Here is a 13981-nt window from a genome sequence, read left to right as displayed (position 1 = left end):
TCAATGCGTATTTTTCTGCCGGAAAGGAAAATTAAAAAAGTTATACATTTGGTTTTAAAAATTCTTAGTCAAAAATTGACTACGATTCAAGAATTTGCCGAAACTCTTGGCGTTCTTGTTTCAACATTTCCAGCAGTAGAATTAGGGCCTTTATATTACCGAAAAGCAGAATCCTTGAAAACTCAAGCATTAAGGTACGCGAAGGGTGATTTTGCGGCAAGGATAATTTTAACATCCGATGTAAATTCGGAACTACAATGGTGGTTGGATATTGCCAATCATGCTTCTAAAGCAATTGAGTCTAGATCAATTGACAAATATTTATGTAGTGATGCTTCGAAACTAGGTTGGGAACTCGTGGATGAATATTCCATGAAAACGGCCACAGGTGAATGGTCCTCAGAAGAGATTTGATATCAATGTCTTAGAAACGAAGGCCGTTTATCTGGGAATAAAATGTTTTGCCCATGAAATTAAAGGCATGCATATTCGGCTGCGTTCTGACAATATAACCACAGTAGCTTATATAAATAAAATGGGAGGATCAAAATCTAAATTTTGTAATTATTTCGCAAATAAGGTCTGGCAGGTAGTATTGCAGGGCAAAGGGTGGATATCTGCAGAACATGTGCCTGAGTTTGCTAATATCGCGAATAAGGCATCATGAAAATTTGGTAATGAAAAGGAATGGAAATTTGATTCTGAAACATTTACTATTTTGAATTTCTTGGTATGTCAGTCAATAAATATTGATTTGTTTGCGACTAGATTAAATTTTCAGATTAAACCATTTATTTCTTGGAAACCAGATCCAGAGTGTTTTTTCGTAGATGCATTTGCAATGAATTGGAAGCATTATTTCTTTTATGCATTCCCCCCATTGAGTTTACTTCTGAGGACCCTTCAGAAGGTGGAAACAGATCAGGCCACTGGTATTTTGATCTTTCCAAATTGGACCACACAAGTATGGTATCCCTTACTCTCTCCCACAGAAACCGACCTTGCACCCCATTGTCCAAGACGTTACATCTAGCGGCTTGTGTCGTCTCCGGCAAGAGCTTCACCGCCAATGATATTTTCCCTCCACAGTCGATATTATCATGGATGGATGGCGAGATTCAACTAAGCGCCACTACAAAGTTTACATTGAAAAATGGATCGACTTTTGTGGAAGAAGCACAATCCAGGCCTTGGAGGCAGCTCTACCGGAGACTTTGACATTTCTTACGGAACTTTTTCACTCAGGTGTTGGATACAGTGCTATTAATACTGAGAGGAGTGCTTTATCGGCAATTCTACCAAGCCTTTAGTTAGGCAGTAATCACATCACCAAGAAGTTTATGAGAGGTGTCTTTAATAGAAGGCCTAGTCTACCCAAGATTTCAAGTATTTGGGATGTAAAATGTGTATTCGATCTCTTTAGACTGCCAGCTTGGGATATCAAAAATCTTCAATTAAAGACACTAACACAAAAATTAGCAGTTTTATTGATTTTATCAGCTTGTGAAAGAGTTCAGTTTTGACCAGTTTAGAGGAAGTTTTGATTTTCAAATCAATGTGTTGTTAAAAACATCGAAACCGGGCAACCACAAATCAGTAGTTAAATTTCGGCCTTTTCAAGAGTCGTCCCTGTGTCCGGCGACGCACCTAGCTAGGTATATTAGAATGACATCATATCCGAATAGAAACGACGCACTTTTTCTTACATATCGTAAGCCTCATACTGCTGCGTCCAATTCATCTATTTCTAGATGGATAAAAGAAGTTTTATTTCTTGCAGGTATAGATATCAGTGTTTATGGTGCTCATAGCACATGGTCTGCCTCAACATCCCACCTTAAAGCAAGAGGAATTGATGTAGATCAAATCATAAAATATGTAGGCCGGACAAATGCCAAAACGTTTGCAAGGTTTTATAATAAACCAATTGAAAGTGGTCAGCAGTAATCTGTCTTTTGAATTTATTCACTGTAATTTGTTATATTTGAAATATCTTCCTATAAATGAATTTTTGTAAAACAGCCTCTTTTAATGAATAGGGCTATTTTTGATCATTAGTGTTGGTTTAGCTCATGCTGAACTTTAAAATCTCATTTGAACTCGAAGGCGGAGCTAAGGCGCTCCTTTTGGAGTAGAATTGATAAATTAAACGAAAACTTACCAAGTTTGAAGTTTGGTTGTAATTCTATTCCAAAGAAGGAGCGCCAGCGTAGCTGAGAGTTCAACTGCCCTCCCAATTTCCCTTCCCGTTGAACTCTCAGCATTACATCATGAGCTTAATCACTGCATATTATAATGACTTTAAAATACCGGTGTTGCGTTGGTCAATCGACGCGATTGGATGCGTCTATCTCTCAGTTGAACTCTCAGCTACGCTGGCGCTCCTTCTTTGGAGTAGAATTACAACCAAACTTCAAACTTGGTAAGTTTTCGTTTAATTTATCAATTAATTAAAATAAAAAACCGAGTCAAACTCAAAACGAGCATAAATTAACATAAGTTGAGCTCAAAACCACTATGCCTTCCCAAGGCCAGAACATAATTTGCACTTTACTGAAAAAAATATAAATGTTTTACCTTTTATAACTTTAATAAATCAATTAATATTAATATTTTGGTTACTAAATATCATTATATGTATGTTAAACTGACAATGCACATTCCTTTGTATTTTTTTCAGTAAAGTGCCAATTTTATTCTGGCCTTGGGAAGGCATAGGGGTTTTGAGCTTAATCTATGTTAATTTATGCTCCTTTTGAGTTTGACTCGGTTATTTATTTTAATTTCTGTTCGTTTTGGGTTTTATTTATTTATCGATGCTGATTTGTGGTAGTTTTGAGCTTGGTAGATTATTTTATTTTTGCTCATTTTTTGTATAATGGAGTTCTTTACTTTTCTTTGAAAAATTTATTTTGTTGAAAAAGTTTTTTTAATTAATAAGTAGTAAACATAGATATACTTACATTTGAGTATGACATTTTGGCCTATTTATATATTATATCAATGTTAGCTGTCTTTGAACTAAAATTTGACTGGAGAGATTTCATTATAAATTAATAATTCAAGTTTTATAACAGAATAAAATGAATTTTTCATTAGTTGTGAAAGAATTGTCTTTCAAACATTTTTCTGATTTTTTGTTGTTGTTGACATAAAACTTAGATCAAGGAATTAATTTAAATTCTAGGACAATTTAAATATCGATTTTAATTAATGTACTTTAATTTTCAATTTATTTCATTTAAATTTTATTTATTATTATTTTTTTTGTTTTTTACCAGAATGAATAAAAACCGAACATAAATTAGATAAACATGACATTAGATATGGCCGTAGCCTACTAGAAAAATTCAGAAATAAATATGTTAATTATGATTTTAAAACTTACTTTTGTTTTACTAATTAAAAATTCATGGCTTATTTAGATATCATCTGATATTAGATATCAGATATCAGCATGTCCTAGGATGAAAGGATTAGAATGGATTTTGAGTCTTCGACGGAAAGTTAATACAAAACAGAATGCAAACAGGGGTTAATGCTAAACCGTATGAAAGGGTTTAAAAGCCAGAATATAATTATTACTTTATTGATAAAAATTCTTTTAAATATTTTCACTTTTATAACTTTAAGAAATCAAAAATTAGTTAATATTTTAAGGAATAAATATCATCATGTCTATAGAAAATGCATCTAATAGAAATTTTGAGATAGCCGTTCTATTCAAACAAGTCTATATATCATATAACCTGGCTTTTGGGGTTGAAACAAACCCCACAGATAAGGGGCAAGGATTGTAAGTTATGCCCAGGGGGTATTTAAGGTTTTTATGGAAGGGATGGTTGGTTAAAATTAGAAGAGGCTTTGTCTTTCTCTCTGAAAAAAACTATGTCAATATAAAACGAACAGAAATTAATTAAAAAAACTTTTCCACGAAATAAATTTTTCAAAAAAAGTAAAGAACTCCATTGAACCAAAAATGAACAAAAATAGAATCAAATTATATACCAAGAATACAACTACCACAAATCCGAATCGATAAATAATTGAAACCCAAAACAAACAGAAATTAAAATAAGCCAAACTCAAAACGAGCAGAAATTAATATGAGTAGGGTTCTAAACCCCATGCATTCTAAAAGCTAGAATATAATTTGTATTTTACTGAAAAAAATTCAAATGAATTTACTGAAAAAAATGTGTATGGTCAGTTTAATGAACAAAATAGAATCAAATAATCTACAAAGCATGCAACTACCACAAATCAGTATCAATGAATAAATGAAACCCAAAACAAACAGAAATTAAAATATGCCAAACTCAAATCGTGTAGAAATTAATCTGAGTAGGGTTCTAAACCCTATGCTTTCTAAAAACCGAAACATAATTTGTATTTTATTCAATTTTTTTTTTAATGTTTTCACTTTTATAACCTTAAGAAATCAAAAATTAATTAAGATTTTATGGAATAAATATCAGCATATGTAGCCTACATTAAACTGACAATGCATATTTTTTTCAGTAAATTCATTTGAATTTTTTTTCAGTTTTTTATGCGTTTTTTGACTTTTTTTGTAACCCCCCCCCCTCCCCGAAAACAAATCTTTGAGTAAAACCCCCTTCAAAAAATGTCCTGGGTACGGCCTTGGTTCCCAGTCCCCCGACTAATATTAGTTTCTTTTAGGAAAACATTACGCTGCTGAACACAATTCAGAAGAAAGAAGAGAGCAAGTAGATTCTGAATGCTGGTTCAACACCCCAGTGCTTATCCAAAGTCAGTTCTTTGGCTGGTTATTTTACTGTAGTGCTTCACCTGAATTTTAATAGGTTTTGTACTAGAATTTGCTACAAAACAAAGATTAATAGGCAGCGCAATAGCGCTACCTAAGTAAAGAACGGTGTTCGCACAATGTATTATTATTATTTTTTTATATATATATATTTATTTAATTTTTTGTTTTAGACCAGGACACTTTGCCTAGAAGGAGTTGTCGTAGAAACTTCAAAAATGGCTCATTCGTTTGAAAATTGAGAGGGCTAGCGTCCTTTTTAATATTCGACAGTGATTGGAGGGCAGATAGTCCCCCCCCCGCACTCATCATTTCCCCTAACACAATCAATCAAAATCTTGAGATAGTCATTTTGTTAAGCGCAGTTGAAAGGTCCGAAAATTATGTCTTTGAGGATTACGACCCCCCCCCCACCACAGCCCTCAAGGCAAGGATTGTAAGTTATACCCTGGGGTATTTAAGGTTTTTATGGAAGGGATGGTTGTAAAAACTTTGGAGGAGGCTCCTTTGGTTGAAATTGGAAGTTCTAGCTCCTTTTAAAGTCAAAAATGATGGAGGGCAACTAGCTCCCCTCCCGAATACTTTTTTTGTCACCAACGCATCTGATTAAAATTGTGAGATATCCATTTTGTTCAAAATAGTCCAAAGAACATACAACTATGCCTCCAGAGATATACCTTCGGGGTATATAAGGTTTTATGAAATGGCTGGTCGTATAAACTTCAGATGGGGCTCATTTGATTTGAAATCGAAAGCTACAGTGTCCTTTTTGAGAGTTAAAAGTGATTTGAGAACAACCAGCTCTCCCCCCCCCCCCCACGCCCATCATCACATCCAATCAAAATTTTTAGATAGTAATTTGGTTCAGCGTAGTGGAAGCGACCGTAAATTATGTCTTTGAGGGTGACAACCCTCCCAACAGCCCTCAGGGCAAGGGTTGTAAGATAAGCCCGGGGGGCATATAAGGTTTTTTATAGAAAGGGTGGTCGTATACACTTCAGAGAGGGCTAATTGGATTAATAACAAGAAGTTCTAATGCCCTTTAAGAGTCAAAGTGATCTCAGGGCAGCAACCCCGCACACACACACACTAGTCGTGTTTTCCCGAAATGCATCCAATAGAAATTAAATTTTGGTACGGCCATTGTATTCAAAATAGTCCAAATATTATACGACAAGGCTTTTGGGGTTGATATAAACCACCAGATTCTAGGAGCAAGGGTTCTAAGTTATGTTCAGAGGACATTTGAGGTTCTTATGGAAGGAATGGCTGTATAGACCTTGGAGATGGCTCAGTTGGTTGAAAATTGGAAGTTCTAGTTCCCTTTTTAAGAGTCAAAAATGATTTGAGAGCAACCAGCCCCCTTCCCACGCCCGTCATTTCCCAAAACAGACATCCAAACAAAGTTTTGAAACATTCATTTTTTTTCAACATTTTTAAATGGTTTAGTAATTATGGCTGCAAGCTGTGCAATTTGTTCATTGTTTACATATAGTATGTGAAAATTTATAGTATGTTATTGAGAAAAGGTATGCATGTTTGACTTCTACTTTCCCAAAATAAGAAGGGAAGTGTTGAACTAAATCAAAACATGTTATGTGTGTATGGGTTGTCAAAAGGGTGTAACTCAGGAATATCAGAGTATATTATTTCGGAACATTCAGGAAATACCTCTACAACCCAGATTACAAACAGGAAATTCTCTTTGAATTCTTCTTTGAAATAGTAAGGGACGATCCTCAAAGAATCAGGCAGCTAACTAAGTCCATAATTTTCTCTTTAACATGAACTTCATTAATCAGATATTTTAATATATCCTATATGGTCTAGTGGTTGGGATAGCTGGCTCTCACCCAGTTGGCTCGAGTTCAATTCCTGGTATGAGAAATTTCTACTTATGATGGTTTCTTTAGGAATATAATTAAAATAATCATCTATGTAATAATTCCTTTTATTACTTCAGTTACTATGGGCTACAGTTCCTTTCTTAATTTAAATATAATTAAAAGATTCAAATTATTGCTCAGATACCAAAAATATTTTTGTAGTTTACATAATAACTTTAGCGTTCCTGAACTGAGAACAAAAATAAAATAAAAATCTCTTGTCAAAACATAAACGTGTATAAATATTGCATTCACTTATTACGCCATATATGGTTATACGATAAAAATAAATCCCTTTGTGTCTTTTGAACATATTGTAAAGAGTAAGCTTTTCAATGTGATTATAATAACTTTATACTGAATTTATTATCATGTCTTATGCGTAACTTATTTTTCATAAGCCTCCGATGGTACAATGGTAAGCATACTAGTGGATAGGATAGCTGGCATTCATCATGATTGGCAATACAAATTCAGTTTTTAGTTTAAAAAAAATTTTCAATTTAATTTTTTTTTAAATTAATTAAAAAAGACACTATTAGACACTATTATTTATAGGCTCAAGTATTTTATTATTTTTTTCCCTGAGGCACTTCATATAGAAGGGTTGTATAAACCTCGGAGGTGGCTCATTCGATTGAAAATTGGAAGTTCTAGCGCCCTTTCAAAGAGTCAAAAGTGATCGGATGGCAACTAGCCACGCCCTTTTTTCCCAAAATACATCCCGAGAAAATTTTGAAATAGTCATTTTGTTAAAAATAGCTCAAAGATCAGATAACAAAAACTCCGGTGTCGACACAACAACCGATTGGCCGGGGCAGGCGTTGTAAGTTATGCCCTGGGGCATATATGGTTCTTATGGAAATGACGAATGTATAAGCTTCTGGGTGGGCTCAATTGATTGGAAATTGAAAGTTCTAGTTCAATTTTTAAGAGTCAAAAGAGAGCACAGGGTAACTAACCCCACCCCACGCCCTTTTTCCCCAAACCCATCCGATAAAAAATTTGAGATAACCACTTTGTTTAAAATAGTTTGAAATTAGATAACTAAAACATCGGGGTTGGCACAAACCCCCAGAGCCCGGGGCAAGTGTTTTAAGTTATGCCTCAGGGGCATATAAGGCTTTTATGTAATAGTTCGTCGTAAAAACTAAGAGGCGGCTCTTTTAATTTTAAATTGAAAGTTCTAGTTGCCTTATTATGAGTCAAAAGGCATCAGAAGGCATCTACCTCCCCCCCCCTCACCACACGCACACTCACACCCTTGTTTCTCCAAATGCATCTGATCAAAATTCTTAGTTTGCCAGTTTGTTTGAAATAGTCCAACGATCAGATAATAAAAATTTCGGTGTCAAAATAACCCCTCCCCCCGAGCCCGAAGGAAGGGTTGTAACTTATGCCCTGGGGTTATATAAAATTGTTATGGAAGAAGTGGTCGTATTAACCTCGGAGGGAACTTAAATGTTTTGAGATTGAAAGTTCTAATTCTTTTTTTAAGAGTCAAAAGTGATCCGATGGCAACTAGCCCCCCCCCCCCAACCCTCTTCCCCAAATGTTTCCCAAATTTTTTACATAGCCATTTTGTTCAAAATAGAGCAAAGATTATATATAAAAACTCCAGGGATGACACAGCCCTCCAGAACCTGGGAGCAAGTGTGGTAAATTATGCCCCTGGGGATACAAGGTTTTAATGGAAGTCGCAAAAACTTCGGAGGGGGCTCATTACATTTTAAATAGAAATTTATATAGCCCTTTTTAAGAGTTAAGAGTGGTCGGAGGGCAGTTAGCCCCCCCCCCCCCCAAGACCCCTTTTCCCCCAAAAGGATACGATCAAAATTTTGAGATCGCCATTTTGTTCAAAATAATTTAGAAATCAAATAAAAAAACTCAGGGGTCGACATAACCCCCCAGAGCTCGGGGCAAGTGTTGTAAGTTATGCCCCGTGGGTATAAAAGGTTTAATGTAAGGGATGGTCGTATAAACCTCAGAAATGGCTTATTCGATTGGAAATTGAAAGCTCTAGGTACCTTTTTAAGAGCAGTCAAAGGTGATCGGCGGGTATATACCCCCTCCTCGCACCCTCTTTTCCTCAGATGCATCCGAACAAATTTTGAGATAGCAATTTCATCTGAAATAGTTCAACAATCAGATAGAAAAAATTCGGGGTCGACATGACCCCCACCGAAACCAGGGAGAAAAGTTATAATTAATGCCCCGGGGGCATAGAAGGTTTTTATGGAAGAGGCGGTGGTATAAACTTCGAAGAGGACTCAAATGATTAGAAACTGAAAGTTCTAGCTCCCTTTTTAAGATTCAAAAGTGATCCAAAGGCAACTCCCCCCCCCCCCCAACCCTAGGGCCATTATGCTCCAATATTTATTTATTTTTCCCCAGAGCCACTTTATATGGAAGGGATGGTCATACAGACTTTAAAGGGGGCTCATACGATCAGAAATTATATTACCTTTTTAGGTATCAAAAGTGATAAAAGCAGAAAAAGCAAGATCTTGGATTTTATCTGCGGTGCTGCCCTATGGATCTTTCAAAGAGCCAATGTTAACATCTTTGGTAGGATCTCACTTGAGTAGGATGTTGCGTCTGTAATACCCCTAGTCCCCATCGTCTTTGTATTTTGCTGACTTTTATGGAGGCTGACTTCCAAGGCTTTGGCACCATATTCTGGAGTCTGGACCTATGATACCACAGTTGATTTCCAATAAAGCTCTTCTTTAAAGATAAAGGCTGTAAGATAAAAATAACTTTTCAGTAATGGTTATATGAAAGTGTTTTCAGGAAGCAGTGTAGGAATACTTTGGCTGGAAATACTACCGGTAACAAACTTTTGCAATCCGAGCGGAGACTAAGGCCAGTGGATAGTTTGAGGAGAAAAAATAAGGCATTATCTCAAAACATTGATATGAAAAGGGCCGAATTTGAATTTAAAAATCAATAAATAAAAACAAGACAAGCAAAAAACATTAAAAGCAACAAAAAGGAAAGGCTGATAAGAGAATGTGCAAATCAAAACTATCAGAATGAAAATCCGTTCATCAGACAGTTCTTCAAGCTATGACTAATCAAAGAATTTCAAAAAATAAAAACTTGCGTGTTTTTTTTTTTTTTTTTTTTTTTTTTTTTTTTTTTTTTTTTTATTGTTCAGACAGAAGTTTCGCCTGTTATTTTGGATGTTTGTCACATTCAAAGGTTTTTCTTTCCTCGCTATTTGTCCATCTGCGGTGGCAACGCTTGTGATAATGCATCTGAACTTATTGAACGAGAAGTACTTCGTTAGGCGGTGGAGGGCATGCTAGAAAGTAAAACAAACAAACCTGTTCACTTTTTTGAATGCATAAAGAACTAATAGTAGCAGGTAATTATGGTTAGAAACAAGATTGACAGCTTTAGGAGCAAAAACATCATTCCAAATTTATTACGACTGTTGCTAGGCCAGCAACCTTAGCCGAGAGGATAAAACGCTGAATTTCTGATCCCTTGTCTTTTGGGACGAAGATTCGATTTCTGTTGTCGATAATCCTTTGGCTTGGGATGGGGTAAGCGGCGCGACTACGCAAGTTCAGCCACTTTAACTCTGGGGAGCTTTCAAGCAAACGAATTACCACGTAACTTCTGAGTCTCTGATGACAGGTTAGGTGGAAAAACGTATGTTCGTGTTGCAAGTAAACGTAAGTATATTGCATAATTTTTTGCGACTAATTACGACTAATTGACAATCTTTGCATACCTTACAAAAGTGGACAATATCTTGTCTTAGTCCTTTCGACCAAAAACGCTGCAAGATTCTATATCTTGTTTTTTTGGGATCTCATGAGTAGAATGGCCTTATTGAGTCCCACGATGACCCCGTGGTTTATGGTTTTCTCAGTGAGAATGAAAAAACAGGAATTTTCTCACTTTGAAAAACAGGAATTTTGTCACATTTATGGTTGTTTTCATGGATGGTTATGTGTGTTGGTAGATTTATTTTATGTTTTTCTCGGATGTCAACATCAAATTATGGATGTTTTATGGTTTTTGTCAGTGAGAATTTGAAAAACAGGAACTTTGTCACATATATGGATGTCAACAGCAATTCATTTATGTTATATGGTTTTCTCAGTGAGAATGGAAAAACAGGAATTTGCTCACTTGGATTTACATAATCGCTAGGGGAAATTATTGATTCACGAGGGGGGAATTAAGAAACAAACATGGCTTCTTTGATCTTTAGGTGACTCTAGCCTGTAAACTTGATTTACATAATCGCTAGGGGGAATTATTGATTCACGAGTGGGAGAATTAAGAAACATTATGGCTTCTTTAATCTTTAGGCCTGAGGGATTTATTTATTATTGTTGTTTTGGACAAGTGCATGCTAGGGGTGAATGTCAAGGTGTCCTGGAATAGGAAACAGTTAGATCACATGCATCCTTCTCAGCCAATCAGAGAGTCGGATACATCCTCCTTCTCAGCCAATCAGAGACGTGCTTACATATGATTTCCCCGTTACATAACAATTCACCCTTGAGATTTCGTATATAACGGACATGCAATGTGATTAAATTATCAGAAAGTTCCAGAACACAATGGATAGAACACATGAAATTATTGATAAACTTGAAGCATTGGCAGCCAAAATTAGTAATGTAATTTCTGTTTTCATTTTTTATTTTAAAAATAAATTTGTTTTCCGAGGTCACCCTATAACATATTGGGTTAAACCCCCCCCCCCCCTATACAACCGTCCATATATGATGTTCATACTCGATAAAGTGTAAAATATGCTCTTTTTTCGTTACGTAAACCCCATCCTTCCTTCCCACTCTGTTTACGACCACAATTCTGTTTTTGATAAATTCCGTATCTGATCTAAAAGCAACTTTCAACTTTCTATCAACCCCTTAATATAGTATTCGCTATGGCTTGACTTACAGATTTCTCGCAACGATTTAAATATCTGATAATTACTGACACCCCTTTAAAGTACATCCGGCTTTGATAAATATACAAGAATTTGGATAGCGGCTTAACCAAAGAGTTTCTATGAGAAGGTTAGTTTTTCCCAACGAATTAAAAAAAACAGTTTCGCGTGAAAAGAGACATTATTTTTAATTAACATTGTTTGGTTACAGGCTTTGCGTAATTCTATGTGGTATGGTAGCATGGAAATGAGTTATTTCCAAAATTAATGCCTAACAATATTTTTAGGACATTGGTGAATGGGAGGGGGAGGGGGGTTTGACAATGCCTCAAGTCTAACACCTCCATTGTAAGGTGAAAACAAACTGTTTCTTCGCGTGAAAAGTAAGGGGGATGAGTTTAAGAAAAAGATACATTGCTTTATTATGCGTAAATTGAAGAGCATTTGGACCCTATCTTGCGGGGGAGGGAGGGGGAATGGGCCCATGTCTGTTCTCAGGGATATTTTCCGTGGGGGTTATTGTCCGTGGGCTGTTTTTTCTGGGTGTGTGATAAATACCAGCTATCGTAAAAGGATATGGAAAGATAAAAAATACCTTTAATACTTTAAATGCATCAAACAAGGCGTGCACAATGCAGATTAAAACCAGAAAAGAACAGAAACGCCTAAAAATAAGAAATTAGGCCGATTTATATAGGCCGGCTGTTGAATGGCTCAGTGAGCCGTAATTCTCAGATTCAAGAAAGGATACAATTAGTATATTTCACGAAATTTTTTACGTTGTGCATTCTTGGTTATAAATGCTTTGTCTAAACAAAATTGTAGTTACTAACTTTCTTTCTGTAAATAAGGGGCAAATTGTTTAAATACTAACTTTTTTCTCTTCTTTTTAATTACCATTGTGAAGAATGCCCATCGCCTCAACTCGATAATAAAGAGAGGTTGAATAATGCGAAACCTGTAAAGGTTAGTTTCCGGCAATATGGTAGCTGGCAGAAGCCTCCAAAACACGTGCAATCCTCTTTACAAGAATGTAACGACACCGACCCGTCCACCTTCCATCATACGTTGCCTGGGCATTCAAGAGCTGCCCCACTTATGCAAGGTCAGGAAGTGGCCCTCCAGCACGCACTACCTGGTCCTTCGGATGCCCAAGTGCAGCCAGGATATGCAAATGTAAGCATTTTTTCCTACCTTTCTATTTATTCATTTTTCAGTCCTTTTCAATCCCAATATAAACTTATCTCTGTGAGATATTAACCCCTCACCCTCAACCAGTGTTTTAAATTTATATCCCTCGGAGATATCTAAATGTAATTTTTTACAATGAAACCACTCTTTTCTCTGCTCCCCCCCTCCCTCGGAGATATCTAAATGTAATTTTTTGCAAAGAAACCGCTCTTTTCTAATCTTTGCTATCGCTTCGATATCTCATAAGCGAATATTTTAGGTAATTTCTATTAATAATCACTGCCTTTGAAACTCAAAATGCTTTTTTTTCTAATCTTTGCTATTTTCTATGCATTCCCCCCTATCTCTTCGCCGTTATCTCATAAGCGAATGTTTTTCATGTGTAATTTCAATTAATGCTCACCATTTGAAACTCAAAATCTCCATATTTTTCACAATTGATTATCACAAAGTTTCAAGAGAAAGAACTGAGTGAGATGACTCATATTTATCTATCTGTCACATATAAATCCCGTAATTTGTGCAAGGATATTTTAAAATAACTTTTAATCTTACAAACCCATGCCAATATTTTAGTGATGGGGAAACATTGTTGACGATATACTGAGTTAACAGTTTACAGCATTTAATTGTACTGTTTCCTCGTCTGAAGTTCAGGCTTGGAAATCGGAACACTGGTGTTGTGGCCTACAATAATTGTGAGCTAATGAGGAGTTCACCGAACCTGTATGGACTTAGAAATATTTCAACTTTTTTGGGACATTTTGTAAATACCCGGAGCCCGGACTGCGCCGATGGGTCGGGGAAGCGCTGTGGGGCATGGTTAGGGGGGGCGCTGGGGGGAGCGCCGAAAAGAAATTTTTTTTTAACACTTTGAAAATAAACGAACAAACTGTCTCCTTCCATGTCATATCTTAGATTATCTTCATTTGAATTAACCAAATTTTATTAAGCAATAATAATCCAAATTTTAAAAACAGTAGGGGTGATTTGAACACTTTGAAAATAAGCTATTTTTTCATCTATAGTTTGGGCGAGCATTGGTCTCTTATTCGCTGTTCAGTGAAGAAGTGGACGGAGAGGCGGCATACGTGGAGTCCCCAAACAAATCACTATGGAATGATTTACATCAAATTTCAGATCGTATAGACTAGTTTATTGATGATTTTGTAATTTGTGATAATAGTGCTGCTGTGG

At 35.9% G+C, this 13981-nt stretch overlaps 1 protein-coding gene across 1 annotated transcript in view; it reads left to right on the top strand.

Annotated features, from left to right (window-relative positions):
* The window catches only part of LOC148944405 (uncharacterized), a 143656-nt gene extending 141738 nt beyond the window's left edge, over window positions 1-1918 (top strand). The window contains exon 8 of the mRNA XM_089100433.1: window positions 1781-1918. Within this exon, the coding sequence (XP_088956559.1) occupies window positions 1781-1786 (6 nt within the window). The 3' untranslated portion in view covers window positions 1787-1918. The remainder of the gene's footprint in view (window positions 1-1780) is intronic.
* Window positions 1919-13981: the final 12063 nt, after the last annotated feature.

The sequence above is a fragment of the Artemia sp. Qi Xiang Cuo genome, chromosome 14, assembly GCF_049724085.1.
Source record: "Artemia sp. Qi Xiang Cuo chromosome 14, ASM4972408v1, whole genome shotgun sequence".
NCBI classification, from domain to species: domain Eukaryota; kingdom Metazoa; phylum Arthropoda; class Branchiopoda; order Anostraca; family Artemiidae; genus Artemia; species Artemia sp. Qi Xiang Cuo.
This window is presented reverse-complemented; position numbering and strand designations above follow the sequence as displayed.